General features: G+C 43.9%; 1 protein-coding gene across 2 annotated transcripts in view; it reads right to left on the bottom strand.

Annotated features, from left to right (window-relative positions):
- Positions 1–15,162, bottom strand: part of TIPARP (TCDD inducible poly(ADP-ribose) polymerase) — a 28,733-nt gene extending 13,571 nt beyond the window's left edge. Inside the window, exons 1-2 of one of the 2 annotated variants that reach the window (XM_061637125.1) lie at positions 14,286–15,162; positions 10,588–11,577 (exon numbers count right to left, since the gene is read on the bottom strand). In XM_061637125.1, the coding sequence (XP_061493109.1) occupies positions 10,588–11,498 (911 nt within the window). In that variant the 5' untranslated portion in view covers positions 11,499–11,577; positions 14,286–15,162. The remainder of the gene's footprint in view (positions 1–10,587; positions 11,578–14,285) is intronic. The other variant, XM_061637124.1, reaches the window with a different exon arrangement.
- Positions 15,163–17,241: the final 2,079 nt, after the last annotated feature.

Genomic DNA, 17,241 nt, shown 5'->3' with positions numbered 1-17,241 from the left:
CTCAGGACAGTCAGTTTCTTCCCACAACATTCAACTGGAAACTAAAAAAAGCAAATACAGGAGAGAAGCTGGTTCAAGCCATGAATTTATCTCAGTAAGCCAATTGGAAACTAGGTTAGTTGAAAAAAGTTCTCCTAGCCGTACCGCTTTGCAGCACCATGTTTTTTTTTTTTGCTGTCTGAATTCATTAGTCCCTTCATCTGAACATGCAGCGTGTATGTTCCAGGAAGTCAGATGCAAATCCAGGAGTTGCCACAATTTGAGTAAGCGGCTTCAGCTCTGAAGCCCTGCCCAACACATGTAGCAGACTACTTCCTTCCTTGCTGCAATTGCAGAGATCAATCATCACCACCCACCTGGTTACATCGTGGCATGCAAGAGAGGCATTCACTGCAACTCTCCGCCTGGTGTAGAATTCCTTTCTGCCACTAACTCAAACTCAAGGGGCTGTAGCCAACAAAATTATAATCAAAGAGTAGCAATGGAATCCGTCCCTGCTGTGGATCCCCGCCCCACAGAGAAGGAGGACAAGAGAGGAGTCTCACCCCAGGTGGTATGATAGAGTGGAGGCCGTGGCAACAGCTTCTCTGAGCAGGGTAAGAGAGCGGCAGAGGAAGAGGAGATGCCACCCCACACAGCAAGTGGTGGGCTGCAGGCTGGGATGGGCGAATAATGTGCTTAATTCCGACCCCCCCCCCCTGCGAGTCAAGGGTCAACCCAGTGAAATTAATGGATCTAACTGAGTCATGTCAATGGGTCTACTCCAAGTATGACTTGGCTGGATATAGCCCAAGATGTTTTAAGAGCTTTGTGAAGTTGGGGAGATCACGTTAAGTTTTGACATTAGTCAATTGTAACAGCTGGTGTTTTAGCATTCTTACTGCCCCAAGCACATGCCTCTTAGGAGACATGGAAGCAAGAATCTTCACAGAGGTGGCTTCAGGTCCTCAGCGTACACCAAAAGTGTGAACCATGATGTAAAAGTTCCCAGTTCAAATCTCAGCCAAGCCATAAGGTAGCCTTAGACAAGTTAAAACATTCTCAGCTTCAACACCACCTTCACTATAACATAGGGATATCAGAGTCTACATCACAGGGGTATTGTAAGGATTAATGTGTGGACAGGACTGGAACTTAGAAAAATATACAATATGAAAGCCAAGTATTCCCCCACACACACACTCTGAAAGTCATGTAGAGTTTGCATCCATTACCAGTTATTAAGCAGCTCATATTAAACAGAATAGAAACTACACATGCTCACAAAATCAAATTAATGGAGAAACTATGAGCATCTTCCAAGAGGACAGAATGATTTCAGAAACAAAAACAGCCATAAATATTGGCTTGGCTTTAGGAGCTCGATGCCAAATGAGTAGTAAAAATATAGACCAATTTAGAAAGGAGCATCCATGTTCTTTAGCCATTTATGCCTGTCCATGCCATTTTAAAGTGATGGCACAAAGACAGTTTTATTTCATTCGACAGTATTTGGTGCCCTATGCTTTATACTGCCTGCATGGACTGGATTTAACAAGAGTGGAACATGAGAGCCTGATTTAAGTTGACTTTCGTTATGCAACTCAGTTACTGGAAGGTTCTGCAAATGGGAGTGTTTTTCATCTGCACACAGGGGGCGGGGGTCGTAAGGGTCTGAGTGTGACATTTGTACTCATTAAATGCTTTGCTGAAAAAGGCAGCTCATAACGAAGCCAAGTCAGGGTAGACAGCAAATCAGTCCACCATCACATGAATGCTTTGCATGCACAACATTAACCACAGTCTCCTGGCCAGAATGCTCTGACTTGGGACAAAAGGGCACTGCACCTCATCATTTACAGTCCGACAACTGTTCTCTCACTTCAGTGACTGTGCATTGATTCATCAGCACCGGTCAAGTGGTATGTGCTGAGTAAATAGACGGCAGTTTGGAGGGAAGGAAAAAAACACCCCACATACAACACACAGTGTGAGGCTTTGCTTAATCACTCTTGGAAACTGGTTCACAAAGCCCTTTGTTCCCCTTTTTGCCTAACCCTTCGTGGCCTAGCAACAGTAGCTATGTATGTGTGCAAAATATAAGCCAAGGAGTTCTCACCTCTAGTGCAATTCCTAGCTGTAAAAATCTCAGGCGAAGTGAAATCAAAGAGGAAGAACGGGTGAACTGTAAAGTCAGTTCCAGCTTCCAGGACACTGGCAAAACACTAGGCAGCATTCCTAGCACTCCGTGTGAAGTAACAAGCATGCTTTAGTGCTGACATACCTGTCCCGATTATGTGCTAGCAAATGAACATTTGATAAAGTTTCCACTCCAGCAGAAGTGGGCCAGTGGAAAACCAGGTTCTGCAACAAGAGTGGATAAATCCAAGTTCCTCAGCCTTGCATAACAAGAAAGTAAAAAACACTACTTTATTATAATAGGCTAGTTTCAGATCTGTCATAAATATTCACCAAACACAGAAAGAGCTCTCCTAAACAAAAGATCAGAAAACAAAGCTTCATTAGGTACGGTAACATGTTTTCTTATACTTTGCGCAAAGTCACAAGGAAACATAGAATGCAATACTGGGCAGAGTTCAGATAATATATAAATCATATATATATTTGTGTGCGTATGTATATGTACGCATGCTAGTGGCTCCATGTCAGTAGGGCAGTGGAATCTGCTCCAGGTTTTAGTCCAAACTTTCAAGGAGCTGTCCAAGTTGTGCACCTTTCCTGTGTATAGTGCAGGAAAACTGGGCAATTTCCGTGTTCACACACTAATTGCTCATTTCCCAGCTACATCTGGTGGTAGAAAGATTCTTCACTCCTTGCACAACAGCCTGCTTCTACACCAAACTCAACTAGACGACAAGTACTTTAAAACCCAACACAAAACCATTCCAACTGCACAGAAAGGGAGGGGCAGAAAGTCCCAATTTCAACAGCAAAAGGTTTGGAACAACCGAAATGTCCCTCCCTACCTCTAGGTTACTGTCCAAGTCTTTTGCTTCACAGCTGAGCTTCAAACAAGTGATCCTGCCCTGGATGAGAAGCACTTGTGGAAACTGGGGGGGGGGAGCATTCTGCAGCAATTGGGGCAGATTTGTAGTTAGAGAAAGACCCAGGAATTGCTGTCATCTCATCTTTCGGGGCTTTTCAGAGTAAGAGACATTAACACTGATACTTTAAAAAAGCAATAGTAAAGTGCAGTTAGCAAGCACATCAAGATTGCTCAGAATAACTATTATGAAAGAGTTAAGCCCCACTGCGGGATTTACCTACATACTTCCTCTTCCTGTTAGAATGGCATGCCTTCTTTAATTACCAGCAGACAAGGAACAGGATGACCTAGACCTGAAGCCAGGTGACAGCTGCTTCCCTCCTCCCCCCCTCCCAATCTTATCTGCATAGTAACAGGAGTAAACAGGAGTCTGCTGACAAATTCCCCTGAAACTTCTCTTCCACAAGGGCCTTTCAGCAGCTTCCCTAGATCAATACACAGATGTAAGAGGTAAAAACCCACCTCTTCACCCAGGCATTTTAAAGTATTTAAGCTTTTAATCTTATTTTTTTTAGTTTTCTTTCACTTAGTTTATATAATGTTTATATTGTCTGCGCAATACACACTTGCTGTATTTTAAATATTGTGGTTTTATCATGTTGTACACCGCCCTGGGAGCTGTTAGCTATAGGGCGGTTTAGAAATGCAACTAAATAAATAAATAAAATAAATAAATGAAAGCCAACGGATTTGCTTCATATGCAAATGCAGCATTTGAAAGGGGAAGAGGAGCTCAAGAATTTGTTGGAAGGCATCACACCCGAAATCAGCAGTCAGCTACCTCTTTCTTGTTTAGATCACTTGCTGTGCAGAAGTTCCCCCCTCCCTCACATTATACAGCCAAAGCACACAGCCGAGTTGATTGGGAAAACATCCCAGGAGTTACAAGTCAAATTCATCTGTTCTTATTCATAAGAGGTTATCGCCTTCATTTCAGCAGCAAGGCCAATTGCACGCTCCAAGGAGGGCTTTGGGAGAACATCTTGCAGACGTAAAAAAAAAAAAGAGGCTATAGATTTCGAACCACATTGCTTTTAAAAATGCAAAATGCATTCTTCCTTATGGAAGAAATGCTTAGTATATTCTAGTAATCTAGGCAGTGTTGAAAGCAAGAGAAAAAAAGATTTGTACTGGCAGAAGCTGATATCACACAGCAGATGTAACTAAAATAAAAATGTAATTACCCCAAAGAAGGTCTCAAAAAAGCTGTAAGGACACTTGTAGTTAAAATAGCAAATGCATTGCCTCAACAGTAGTAGTTTTGTGTACTTTATGTTGCTACAAATGACTACATGCAGTTTTGAAAAGCTGTTAGCACAAAAAAGCCTTTGAACTTCCTGTTCAAATGCAAGATAAGGAAAACAAAAAGTTATTTACAGGGTACTGGGCATACGCAGTAGAATGAGGTGGGAAAAAATCTTAAGATTGTAAAAAGCAGACTATACTACTCCAGTGATTTTTTTAATGCTTCCCTGTATAAATGCACAAGAAGATTAGGACTCCTCATAAGTAGAAAACTAGCGCAGTAAGGATAGGGTCGGTCCATTATGTGCTAGTTTTCCACTTGCCAGAGAGTTCTCCCCTCCACTTGCACCATTAACAATCAGTTCTACCATCTCAGGAAATCTTATTCTGCTACATGCTTATCTGTCTTCAGATGAGCATATGGACCAAACAGCACTGCACTCAAATGCTATTCCCCAAGAATTTACTCTGAATTTTTTATAACTAACTCCCAAACTAGATCAGAAAATGGCACTTGGCATTTGAAGAACAATGTTGAACTAGATATTTTCCTCAGGTTCTTCAACATGCAACACTTTTTAAAACCCCACTGACAGTGCAAACTATGTAAGCTTTACTCAGAAGCAAGTCCCACTGTGTTCAAAGGGGCTTACTTTCGGTTAAGTGGATTACAGCCTGAAAGTTCTATACCTAGGATTGCCACTGAACTACACAGATACAAATAAAGTGTCAGAATGCCTCTGGTCAAAAGCCAAGCTGCAGCAATTAAAGGCATTCCCGTTTTAATCCACTGCAATAAGAAAGTAAGAGTTCACAGATTTAAAAATCAGAAATGGGAGCTTAACAAGGCATATGTATCCACTGGGGTACACATGCCTGTATTCTATCACATGTTTGTATTCCGTATCGGCCCCATGGCAGATGACTGGAAAAAATACAAATGGAATACCCACTTGCACATTTTAGAACATGCAGGGGGCAAGATTATACAAGACATTTCTTGGGCACACAGAGGTTCTTTAGTCCCAGGCTGAGCCAATGGCCCAGGAACTATGAACTGTGAGCACACAACAATGAAGATATTATGGACACAGAGTATAATGATGGGTCACTGTGCCATGTAAGCTGTACTCAAAACAAAGGAAGGGGAAAAAGCAACTACCCCCTGCTGGTTACTATCCCAGGCTGGCTTCAGCTTGTCCTGTCTTGGAACTGCTGAAACAGAGATTTGCTTGTTGCATGCAAGCATTATCGCTAGGCTTCTAAAGCTAGGCTGACCAAAAGAGATTAATAGCTATAGCCCAATAGGAGTGGTAACCATGTGAACTAGGAGGCTTGCAAACAAGCACAAGCAGCGCACGGCAGCCAGGTTCGACACACCGCTATCTGCGCCTAGTTGCCAGGAGACACAGCATCATCTGGGGAAGAGAAAGCCAGGTTGCAGTGACCATGAGTAGATGGCCATAAAGACTTGCAGAAGCCTGCAAAAGTTCAGATTTTAAGCCAGAAGCAGCCAAGCTGTGCAGAGCATTCAAACACCCAGAGTTGGAAGGGATCTCAAATATTTTGTAGTAGTCCAACCTCCTGCCAAAGCAGGAAATTCTACAACAACATCCATGACAGGAGGTCATCCAGCCTCTGCTTAAATACCTCAAGCCAAGGAGAGTCCACCACCTTCTCCACTGTCTATCAGCTGTTACCATCAGGACATTCTTACTAATGTTTAGTTTAAATCCCCTTTCTTTTCATTTGAACCCATTGGTTCAGGTCCAACCCTATGAAGCAACAGAAAACAAATTCAGTCAATCATTTATGCAACAGTCCTTAGAGATAAAAGGGTTTCTTGAATTTGATTTTTTTAAAAATATACACATAGCACTATGAGTTTTCTCCTTTAAGATTTTGCTTTAATAACAAGCTTGCATTTCTTATCAAGACCCATCCACCTGTCCAAGTGGCCTGTGGGGGTTAGGAGATGCCAGGATCTGGCCCACTGCATTGATCCATTCCTCCACCACTTCCTATTTGGAATTCTGTTTGCATTTCTGGAGGTCTGAGAGGTGGTCTGGTGTGGCAGACAGCACATCAGACTAGGACTGGGAAGACTTGGCTTCTAATCTCCTCTCTACTATGACTGATGACCTTAGGTCAGTAACAGAACCTCATGGAATTGCTGTGAAGATAAATTACCTAAAATTCCTTGCGAGGCAAAAGAAAAAAAGTTAAGAATTTATATATTTTATACAAATTATATAAAATGTAATGTTTAAGCATAACATGAATGAAGTCTCATTTGAAATTCTATGGTGATGTTGTTCGCAATAATTCCAGTAAGGTAACTTTTTAATCAGCATATATATATACTGCTGCATGGACATGTGCTGGGAAGCCACAATCAATGAACTCAAGCCCATCAATTTCAACGAGTCTACTCCAAGTATGCCTAATGCTGGATATCACCCATAGCTTTCATGATTATCTTTGCACGGAAGGGCTTTCTACGTAGGGAAACTGCAACTGCTGAAGCAACACTCCGATTGGTCCACTATGATTTCAGCAATAGTCTAGAGAATAGCAAAAGTAATATTTGCACCATTTGGAAAAGGAATAAATCCAAGTCCTGCCTTTCTTTAAAAAAAACCTAAAAAGTAATCCTACTTTGCTGCAGAATGAGCTCTTATGTTCAGATGTGGAACTTGGGAACATTAGCACCAGACATTTACTTGCAGGAAACAGCCGTGTTATCTAGGCCATTACAAACAGAGCACAGGTTTTTAGATCTATCCCTTCTCCTTTTTCTGGACTTCAAACTAAAAGGTCCACATCATGGATAAAGAACTCCAAAGAAGAATGACACATAAAAAGCTCTGAAGCTTTAAGAAAAATTCTAACAATACTATTTGAACTACTTATTTAGGTTAGCATTGCTGAGTTTGAATCCCAGGGACCACAGAGATGAAGAGACTCTCGGGTTTGTCATTTACAACATGCACTGTGTTAGACTTCTCAGATCCAAGGCACCCCCAATAGATGTTTGTCTAACTTCTCCTTAATGCCAGAAAGAGAAATTCCATAACATCCTGAGGCAACTGTTCAGCCACTCAGCTGTTCCTGCTATTAGATATGCCTCCCCTCCTGTCTCCAAACCCTGCACTGTTGCTACTTAAAACCCACTATTATCTCCTCCCTCATCAGCATAAGTCCTACAGGAGGTTCTTTTGCTGCCTCAGTTCAGCAGCACATGCCAGGGAGTCTGGAATTCAGAGGCAGCACCTGCAGGACCAGCCTGACTGCACAAGCAACTCTAGCAGTTGCTTGGGGCGACAATAGTTTTTTAAAGATGCCAGTGAGGCAGCGTGCAATCCAGGCAGTATGCCCCAGGAGCCCTAGTGATGTCACAGAGGATACCAGGGCGTTGGCTCTTTAGTCATGCAGCACAGCTGTTTTGAATGGCAGGATGCCCAGAGCTAGAATGTCTGCAGAACCTGTGCTACAGCCCACTCTTTGCTCTAGTTGAACTGCTTTAAGTGATAAAGAATTCATTTTTCTTTTTTAAAAAGTGTCAGAGCACTCTAATCGGCACAGTTCCGGTGAAGCACTGTAGGGACACAGATTGAACCCAGAAGACTGTCTGCTCCTTCACTCAAGCTCAAACAAGTGCAGTAATAGAAAAGACATAGCAATGCCACCTTGACAGGAAGACAGGAGCAGTCAAAGAGAAAGCATAAGCAAAAGATTAGCTCTTATTGGCATCCTTTGCAGACTGGCTAGACAGGGACCCTCCATGTTTCTTTCAGCTGCGTGGAAATAAAGGAATAACTGGTACGTTGACATTTTCTTCCATCTGGTGCAACAATTGGCACAAAAAGAAAGAAATCTGAGCAATGGTGGGGGTGGCTACTGCTAGTAGTTGTTTTTCTTTCTTGAAACACACATCTTTGGTGTTGGTGGCTTGGCTGTGGATCAAGGCAACGAGCACACATGTTATGGGACAACCTTAACAACATTGTTACAAAGCCAAGCAAGCCCCGGCTTGGATCTCCTCAAGGACCCACTGCATTTACATGGAGTTGTACACTCTGATCACCAATTCAGCTTGGGGAGGGGGTGCAGGAGAGCAGAGAAGAAGACTTTAGTTTTGAGAAGAGTCATCTATCCCACTATTCTTCAACCTTGGGCCCCCAAATATTGTTGGACTACAACTCCCATCAACCTTGGCCATTGGCTAGCTGGCTGGGGTTGATGGGAGTTGGAGTCCAAAAACATCTGAGCACCGGAGGTTGAAGAACAGTGATTATCCTTCGGAACTGACTGAATAAAGGTGCTCCTAGCTTAAAAACCAAGTACATGGATCAACTGTCTTTAATCACCCTGGTTGAGTTTTTCCACTCTCTCTCATAACTCTGGAACTTGGGGACATCCAATGAAGTTGAATATTGGAAGATTCAGGAGAGACAAAAGGAAGTCCAATCCTATTGATACACTATACCGATCAAAAGCACATTTCTATCATCCTGAAGTTTTAGCAAGGTTGTAAACACACATACTCCAGCACTTATTTATTGTTCTATTTCATACTTTCAGCTCAGACTTCTTGCACTTCAAGCACCTGGATCAATAACCCTTCACCACATGTGTAGGTGAATACACACAGAGAGAACAAGATACTGAGTTTTAGAAGCATCGCCTTGATCTAGCCGAGCAGTTCCTATGGATGCCTCTGAGCGTTTGGTGTTGGTTTGCAAAACCCCTTTGATACCAACCAACCACCTGGCTTCTCCCCAAGTGATCACAACCAATGGACAGACTTGTGACTGATGGTTATATCAACACCACCTTGTTATCTTCACCCTCAATTTAGACAATTTTTAATGCAGCTTTTCTAAAAAAGCAGGGATGGGGAATTTGTGGTTCTCCAGATGTTGGTGGCCTACAACTCCCAGCAATCCTGAACTTTGGCCATGCTGGCTGGGAACACAGGAAGCTGCCTTATACCTAGTCAGACCATTGCTTCACCTACCGGAGTACTGTCTACAATGGCTGGAGGCAGCTATTCGGGATTTCAGACAAGGGAGTCTCTCTCTGCCCCATATGGAGATGCTGGGGATTGAACCTGGAACCTTCTGCTTGCAAGCTCTACCACTGAGTTATGTCCCTTCCCATATCTGGAGGACCAGAGGATCCCCTACCTGGTTTTAAATGCAAGCCTGTTAAAGCAGGGTGCTCAGTTATCAATTCACCTGAGGTCACATGAATACTTTTAAAGAGATTAAGGGAATGGACCAAGATGAAGGAGGTGTGAAAATTGGAGGGAGAAATATCAATGATTTAAGATATGCAGATGATACCATACTACTAGCAGAAACCAGTAATGATTTGAAACAAATGCTGACGAAAGTTAAAAGAGGAAAGCACAAAAGCAGGACTACAGATGAATGTCAAGAAGACTAAAGTATTAACAGAAGATTTACGTAACTTGAAAGTTGACAATGAGGACATCGAGCTTGTCAAGGATTATCAATACCATGGCACAGTCACTAACCAAAATAGAGACAATAGTTAAGAAATCAGAAGAAGGCAAGGACTGGGGAGGGCAGCTATGAGAGAACCTGAAAAGGTCATCAAATGCAAAGATGTATCACTGAACACCAAACTCAGGATCATTCAGACCATGCTATTCCCGATCTCTATGTATGGATGTGAAAGTTGGACCGTGAAAAAAGCAGATTTAAGAGAAAAATCAACTCATTTGAAATGTGATGTTGGAGGAGAGCTTTGCGCATACCATGGACAGCGAAAAAGACAAATAATTGGGTGTTAGAACAAATTAAACCAGAACTGTCACTAGAAGCTAAAATGATGAAACTGAGGTTATCATACTTTGGACACATAATGAGAAGAAATGATTCACTAGAAAAGACAATAATGCTGGGAAAAACAGAAGGGAGTAGAAAAAGAGGAAGGCCAAACAAGAGATGGATTGATTCCATAAAGGAAGCCACAGACCTGAACTTACAGGATCTGAACAGGGTGGTTTATGACAGATGCTCTTGGAGGTCACTGATTCATAGGGTCGCCATAAGTCATAATCGACTTGAAGGCACATAACAACAACAAACCTTAAAGCTACTAATTAAAGTTAGGCAAAGGATATTCAGTAGGGCCAGAATTCAAGGTAGGAGAAGCTATGCAACCATGTGCTTTTGAGACAGCGTTCCAGCCATTTGATTAAGATTCTTTTGTGTCCACCCTCAAACTCCATCTCAAGCACAGCAAGCTAATGACTTTTCACTTACCTATATCTTACTTTGACCTTGTCGTTGTCAGGATTGCAGTACAGTCTTTCCAGATGCTCCTGTGAGTCAGTGGTCACACTCTGCCACAGCTGAGTGGCAGTCCTCCTGACCTGCCAGTGATATGGCAGGACCGTGTGATGGTTGGGGCAATCGCTGCCGTAGATGCACACCCCTTGTAGAAAATCCACACAGATGTCAACCCCATCCTTCTGGTGCGTGTGATACTGCAGCTGGTTCAAGAGCTCAAACACAAGGTCAAGAGAAGCCTCTTCGCTTTTGTTCTGGAAAAGCCCAGCTCCCAGCTTCTCAGTGGGGTTCAAGTTACACTGGACCATGCAGCTCCTGCTGTCCTGCAGCACCCCAGGAGGATACCCTTCAAGTATCTTGTCAGGGGATGAAAGGAAGGCAGAAGCATCGTTGGAGGCAGCATGCAAGGAGCGGTCCTGGAATGGCTCATTAGCAGGAGAGGTAATGGAAGGGAAGCCCTGCTCCCCAGGCTGGGCCTCCTGTTCCAGAGGCCGGTCGGACATTTGTCCCTGAGCATCTGGCGCTCTCGGCACCAACACCGCTATGCTGGGATCTGGCTGTGGGCAGGGAGCCGCAATCCCCAAGTCCTTCTTTGCAACAGGTTCACACAAGTTCCCATGGCCACTGTTCTGTCCCCTGGGCACAAAGATCCCATCCAAGGGACCAGCCCCAAGCAAGCTGGTGAAAATGGGGCGCAGTGCCCTCAGTGCCTCCGTATCCAGCCTCTTCTGTACTTGCTGCTTTTTCTTAAAGCAAGGCTTGACCAGAGGGATCTTTTCGGACAGCCTCATCGGCGCAGCAAAGACCTGAGAAGGAGCGGAGTGTGCCATTTCCTGGCAGCAGGCTGGCTGAACTGCACAGGAAGGTCCCAGTTCTGCTTCCATCAGCTTTGGATTCTCCTTCAACCGCCCCCCAAGCCGCCTTCCAAGTCACAATGACGGAATTCCCAGTGCTGCAAGAGACCTAAGGCAAAAGTGGAAAAGTGAAAGCAGTTAATCTCTCTCCTCCAATTGCCAAGGAACGACACAAAATCAGATCCCCCCCCACCTTTACAGCCCCCAGGAAAAACCAAGATCAAAGGAGCTAAACACTTACTAATCCTCCAACCCTCCCCAACATTTATCTTTCTCTCGTGCACAAACACACATAGAGACCTTGGAGCAGGGTGGGATCTAGCTTTTCTTCTTTTATTTACACAGAACTGCGGCTTCTTTACATTTGTGCAGATGCATATATCAGTTTCTTATTGCCTCCCTGCCCGAAGACCCATGCAGACTGAATATATGCCGCCCTGGGCTCCTGCTGGGAGGAAGGGCGGGATATAAATCAAATAAATAAATCAAATAATAATATATCTATCAATCTTATCTATATCCCATGCCAACTGATCCCTCATCCCATTCCAAGAGATAACATACTCTTTGTATACAAAGACGCTCCCTTCCTCATACAGATGAATGGTCATCTCCCATCTCAAAAGGTTAAATTCCGTGTCCAACTCAGGACTGAATGACTAAGAGCATGTGGGAATGCGAAGCTGTTTTTGAAAAGGCTTTTCCTCAAAGGGAAGAGCCGGATTCGTCAAAGAGACGTTTGGAACCCACTCGGTGGCTTCAAAACTGCCTAGTCATTCCCCCTCCCTCCTAAACCTCTTAGGTAGTTTCGCATTCCCACATGCTGCCAGTCATGCAGCCTGAATCACACACATCAAAAAAACAAAACAAAACCCTGAGCTGCTTCAGACTAAAGTGAGGGAGCAGACAAACTCTCCTTCCATCTACAGGCCTATAGAGGTAGTGCAGCTTTCAAAAGAAAAAAAGTTTTTTTGTAAAAGGGACACAAAAGCCACACCAAATATTTCCACGGCAGATCAAGAGTTGTATTAAGACAACTCTCTACTTGGGAGAATATTCACACAGCTAGAAAGAACTCTTACAAGTTACTTAAGTGGGCACACAGAGAGTTGGAGGATCAAGAAAATAGAGTAGTTTTCATAAACAATTTATTAGATTGGGTTTTATAAGCTATTTACTAGATTTAAACTCTTGCTTCTACAAAGACACAACCCATTCATCTGGACTAATATTCTAGGAGCTGTGCTCTTCAGAAATGGGCATTTTTTACTGTATTTTTCGTGATACACATACATACAGCTGTACTACATGTTTAATAAACTCGTCTTTATCTGATGTATCAGGGTGAAGACCACCCGTTCTTTATGTTTTCATCATGGTGGAGCCAGCCTTCATTACTTGAAATTCTGCCAACTGAACAGCAAGTTTTGCTTTCTAACCAGGAATTCAATCCACACAAGAAAAAATATTTATGACATGCAAGAATGCTCTCAAGTCAACTACACCCAAGTTAATCTTTTTTCACTATCCCTAAAGCAAACAATTTTAGGGGCTGCCAGCTAGCATCGCAATCTTAACCATGTCTACTCAGAAGTAAGTCTTAGTCAATTAAATGGGCCTTACTCCCTGGTAAGCGAATTTAGAACTGCAGTTTAGATTGCCTCCCCTTTCTGTGTAAATCCCAGAATTTAGCAGTTTGTGCCGCTTCACAGTCGCAAGGATGACTCCCGGACATCGGAAAGAAGAAGCGTTCAGGAGACACGGTCACCAGCGATTTGAGCTCGACAGTTATTCATTACCCTTCCTTTAGCTTTTAATACCTTTACAACACTAGAATTAAGCAAGGTCATTGAAAGGTCTGCCCCACATGTAGGAGGACTACCTCATATCTTTATATAGGGGGGATAATACCACATTCTAATCTACAATAATTTTCAGAGCACAGGTTCATAAATCCCTCGTGCCCCCCATCACCTCGACATATATGGGAGCAGCTAAACAGTGGTGGGAACACGGATTTTGCGAGTCTTTTAAGGAGGGAGGGGAGGGATTCTAACCCTGGCAACAGAACCGTGGCGATTCTTTCAGATCGATTAGTTAATGCACAATTCTGAAAGGCGAACTCCTTGCACGTTTGCTCTGAACTGAGCCAAGTCAGCGCTGCTGATCCCACGGACAGGTTGCACCCCAATCCTGTATTACGGCGCTTCAATTCATTCATTAGAGGAAACGTCGCCAGTTCTTCGCCTTTGAAGAGTAGCTCTCGGGCTGGGATCGACCACCTCCGTCTGCTTTAGAGAGGCAGTTTAAGCCTCCCCCTCCGCGCCTCTCAGTCAGATACACAAACCCCCCTCCCCGCTTCCCGAGAAGGCAGAGATCCCCACAGAAGGCTGGAAGACTGCAATGCACACCAACTTCGAACCCCGCCTCCTCGAACTCCGCGGGACTTCTACTTCTGAGGAGAACACGTCTAGGATCGCGCTCCGAGGCTGCAATCTAAAAGGCACTTTTCCTTCGAAGTAGAGTCCACAGTATCGAGTGACTAAAAAAGAAAAAGGTTTGGCGACCAATCACGAAAAGGTCGATCAGGCACTCAATTTGGGGTTTAGGGGATTGTTGCTGGTTTTTTTTTTTGGAGGAATCTTTACTCACAAGGAAGCCGCACACTGTCTTACAAAGACGCTCCCTTCCAAGTAAGCGTGCATGAAAATCGCAGCAGTCTTAGCAAGAATTTTTTTTAAAAAACCCATACCAAATCTCTCCTTTTCATTTTGCGCCCATTTAAAAAAAAGGAAAGAAAAAGACTCGAGCTAACACCTCGAGAGAAGTTACCAACGTCCGCAGTTGTTGCTGCAACGACGAACGCTTCGCTTCCCGTCTCCGCTGCGCGGCCCGCCGACACCAGCAGAGGGTCAAACAATGCGAAGCGAAGCCCGAGAAAGGTTGCCTCGTCTTCGGAGCGAGCTCGACAGATGGGAAAAAAGGAAAGGCTTCGAAGAGAAAGAAGGCGGAGGCGAGAGCAAAAGCTCCGGGCTTTTTGTCGTTCCCGAACTCAGCCCGATCTGCAAGCGACGGCGGCGCACATCAGGCTCGGCCAGCCTTTCTTGCTTTCACCCTTCCTGTACGTGACAAAGCATCCATTCCGGCCGGAGGTGGCAATTCCCAGCCAGCTCCACAACAACACCTACTCCTCCAAGCCCTTCCGATCACCGTTGCGGCCGCTTCTCACATGTTCCTCTGGAGCCGTTTTAAGTACCGCTTCCTGAAAAGCCCTTGGCCGGGCAGCTGCACGATCTGGGGAGGAGCTTTGCCAGCGACAAAAGGGCTCGCCTTCCCCTCCTTTTTTTTCTTTGCAAGCTCGCTCTTCTCTCACGCACGCACACACACACAGAGTCCGGGGCCTCATTCCAAGCCGGGCTCCTCCTCCTCTTTCCTTTTGCTCTTTCTCCCTGCCTTGCCAATCCCACCCAAGCGGGGTGGGCGGGGAGGAGGGACTGGATGCTCCTGTTTGATTATTTGCATAGCTTGAGCTCTGAACACTGCGTGCGGCTTGGAAAAAAGGAGGGGGAGGGGAGCATGCACGCACGCACTCAAAGCGCCAGGTCGAAGGGACTGCTGCTTTGCAAAGGGTCACGCTTTGTTCCACGGACAAGCAGGAGTGAAGTTATTGCACGGAAAGAGCCGTTTCTACACACAAGCACAACCAGTTCCTCCTCCCGTCCCGAGTTTTCCCATAATCCCGGAGGCGTCCTTTAAAGCAGGGCTGTTCATACTGTGCTGTATGGATCACCGATGGCCCACAAACTTCGTTCAGGTGGTCCGTGGCCTGTCGCTATTACATATGCATGTTGATTTTTTTGCATTTTTATTGCTTCTTATACGGCATTTCATTGCCTTGCGATCTGAATTCTGGGGAATGCAAATTGCAATACGTAAAAATGCCATATAAAGAAGCAATACAGTTACAATCAAGACTCACACAGCATCTGTCACGGTGCGTTACAGTGACGGCAACCAGGCAGAGAAATCATTAAGCCGACCACCAAGACTATTCTAAGTAGTCCCGGAGGGGGGGGGAGGTTGGGAACTGCAGCTTTAAACAAACAAACTGGGAAACTGGGCCAGTCCTGCTCAGAGTAGACCCACTGAAGTTAATGGACAAGGCTAACTTAGGTTCGTTAATGTCAGTGGGCTTACTCTGAGTAGGACTTACTTCAATTACACCACCTTCTCCTGCCGGGCGATTGGGTAATTAAACTCGCCGGCGGCAACAACAGCTCCGGCTAGAATTTCGGGAGAAACGAGAGTTAATCTGGTCAGTTTCTGTCTTTGGAAGTGAGGAAATGGGAAACGAAGGGTTGGAGCGAGCCAGCGATTGGCTATTTATGTGAGCCTGTCATATTATGAGCTGGTTTAGCGGGAAACTGCCTCCCCCACCTTATTTGAGCGCTTTAAATTAAATCTTTGTACTGTCATCATCATCATCAAGCAAGGAGACGAGCCAAAGAGGGTGAGAACGAAAGCCGATGCTGAGAAACGGCTCCCAGAAGGTTGATTCCGTGTGAGGAAGTTGTTCGTGAGAAATGAAAAAAAAATTCATATTCACTTTTGGTACACACGCGACCAGAACCCTCAAGCAGGAGTGATGACTAGCATCTCCTACTGGGAAGTATCGAGCTACATTTGCGAAAGTGGCAATTATTATTTTCTCATCTAACCTTCCCGTCTCAAGTATCTCATACTATTTGCATAGCCGGTTGTAGGGTTGCTTGCTCTGTTAATCTGCAAATTGCTCTGTGACTTTTATTTTGTATCTGCCTAGCAGCAATATTTGTGAGGGGGAGAACAAGATAATCCTATTTTACAGGGGAAGCTAGAGGACTTCAGAAGTGTAATTCTACCCACATTTTCCTGTAGGTCCTAGTGGACTGAATGCAGCTTCCTTCCAAGTATATATATATATGGATTGCACTATATGAGAGTCTTGGTTCAGACATAAAGCTGCATGTGATTACTTAGGAGTATGCCCCACTGAACTCAATGGAACTTAGTTTTGAGTAGACTTTGATAGGACTGCTCTGCATACCCACTGGTCAATCCTACCATTCAAGATTGTTCTTAGCATGAATTACAATATAAAAACAAATTAAAATGTATAAACAAATTTATGTATATGAAGACCTTCCTCTTTCAACAAGCCTTTTAAGTAGAGACCTTGCCCCAGTCTGCATCTGCATTGGAATTGCTTTTTAAGATTTTTTAAAAAGATCTTTTAAATATTTATTTTTAAAGATGTTTCATTTTTAAGAAGTTTTCAAGATTGTTTTAATGTTTTTGTTTGCCACCCTGGGCTCCTTATGGGAGGACGGGTGGAGCATAAATTTAATAAATAAATACTGAAGCTTTTAAAGGCAAAGGTACCCTAGCCAAAAAAAGATGGAAACCGTACTACTAAATAGATTCAATACCTTTTTTCTTACAATTCCAAATTCATTTTTTTATTTTTATTTTATTTAAATGTGTGTTTTAGCCTAACTTAGCTAAGATAAATGACAGTTTTCCAAAATCTTTGTTTGCACCTTGCACCCCTAGAAAAAGTGTCTTGCACCTCCGGGGGTGCATGCACCCCAAGTTAAGAACCACTGCTTTAGTAAATAGAGATAAAATGCATCTGATGATGATGATTTTTTATTTACAGTCTTTAGACCAAACTGAAATGCATCTAGGGTTGCCAGATTCAGGGCCAGAGACTGATCCTGAATCTTTAGAAGAG

Source organism: Rhineura floridana, chromosome 7 (assembly GCF_030035675.1).
Source record: "Rhineura floridana isolate rRhiFlo1 chromosome 7, rRhiFlo1.hap2, whole genome shotgun sequence".
NCBI classification, from domain to species: Eukaryota; Metazoa; Chordata; class Lepidosauria; order Squamata; family Rhineuridae; genus Rhineura; species Rhineura floridana.
This window is presented reverse-complemented; position numbering and strand designations above follow the sequence as displayed.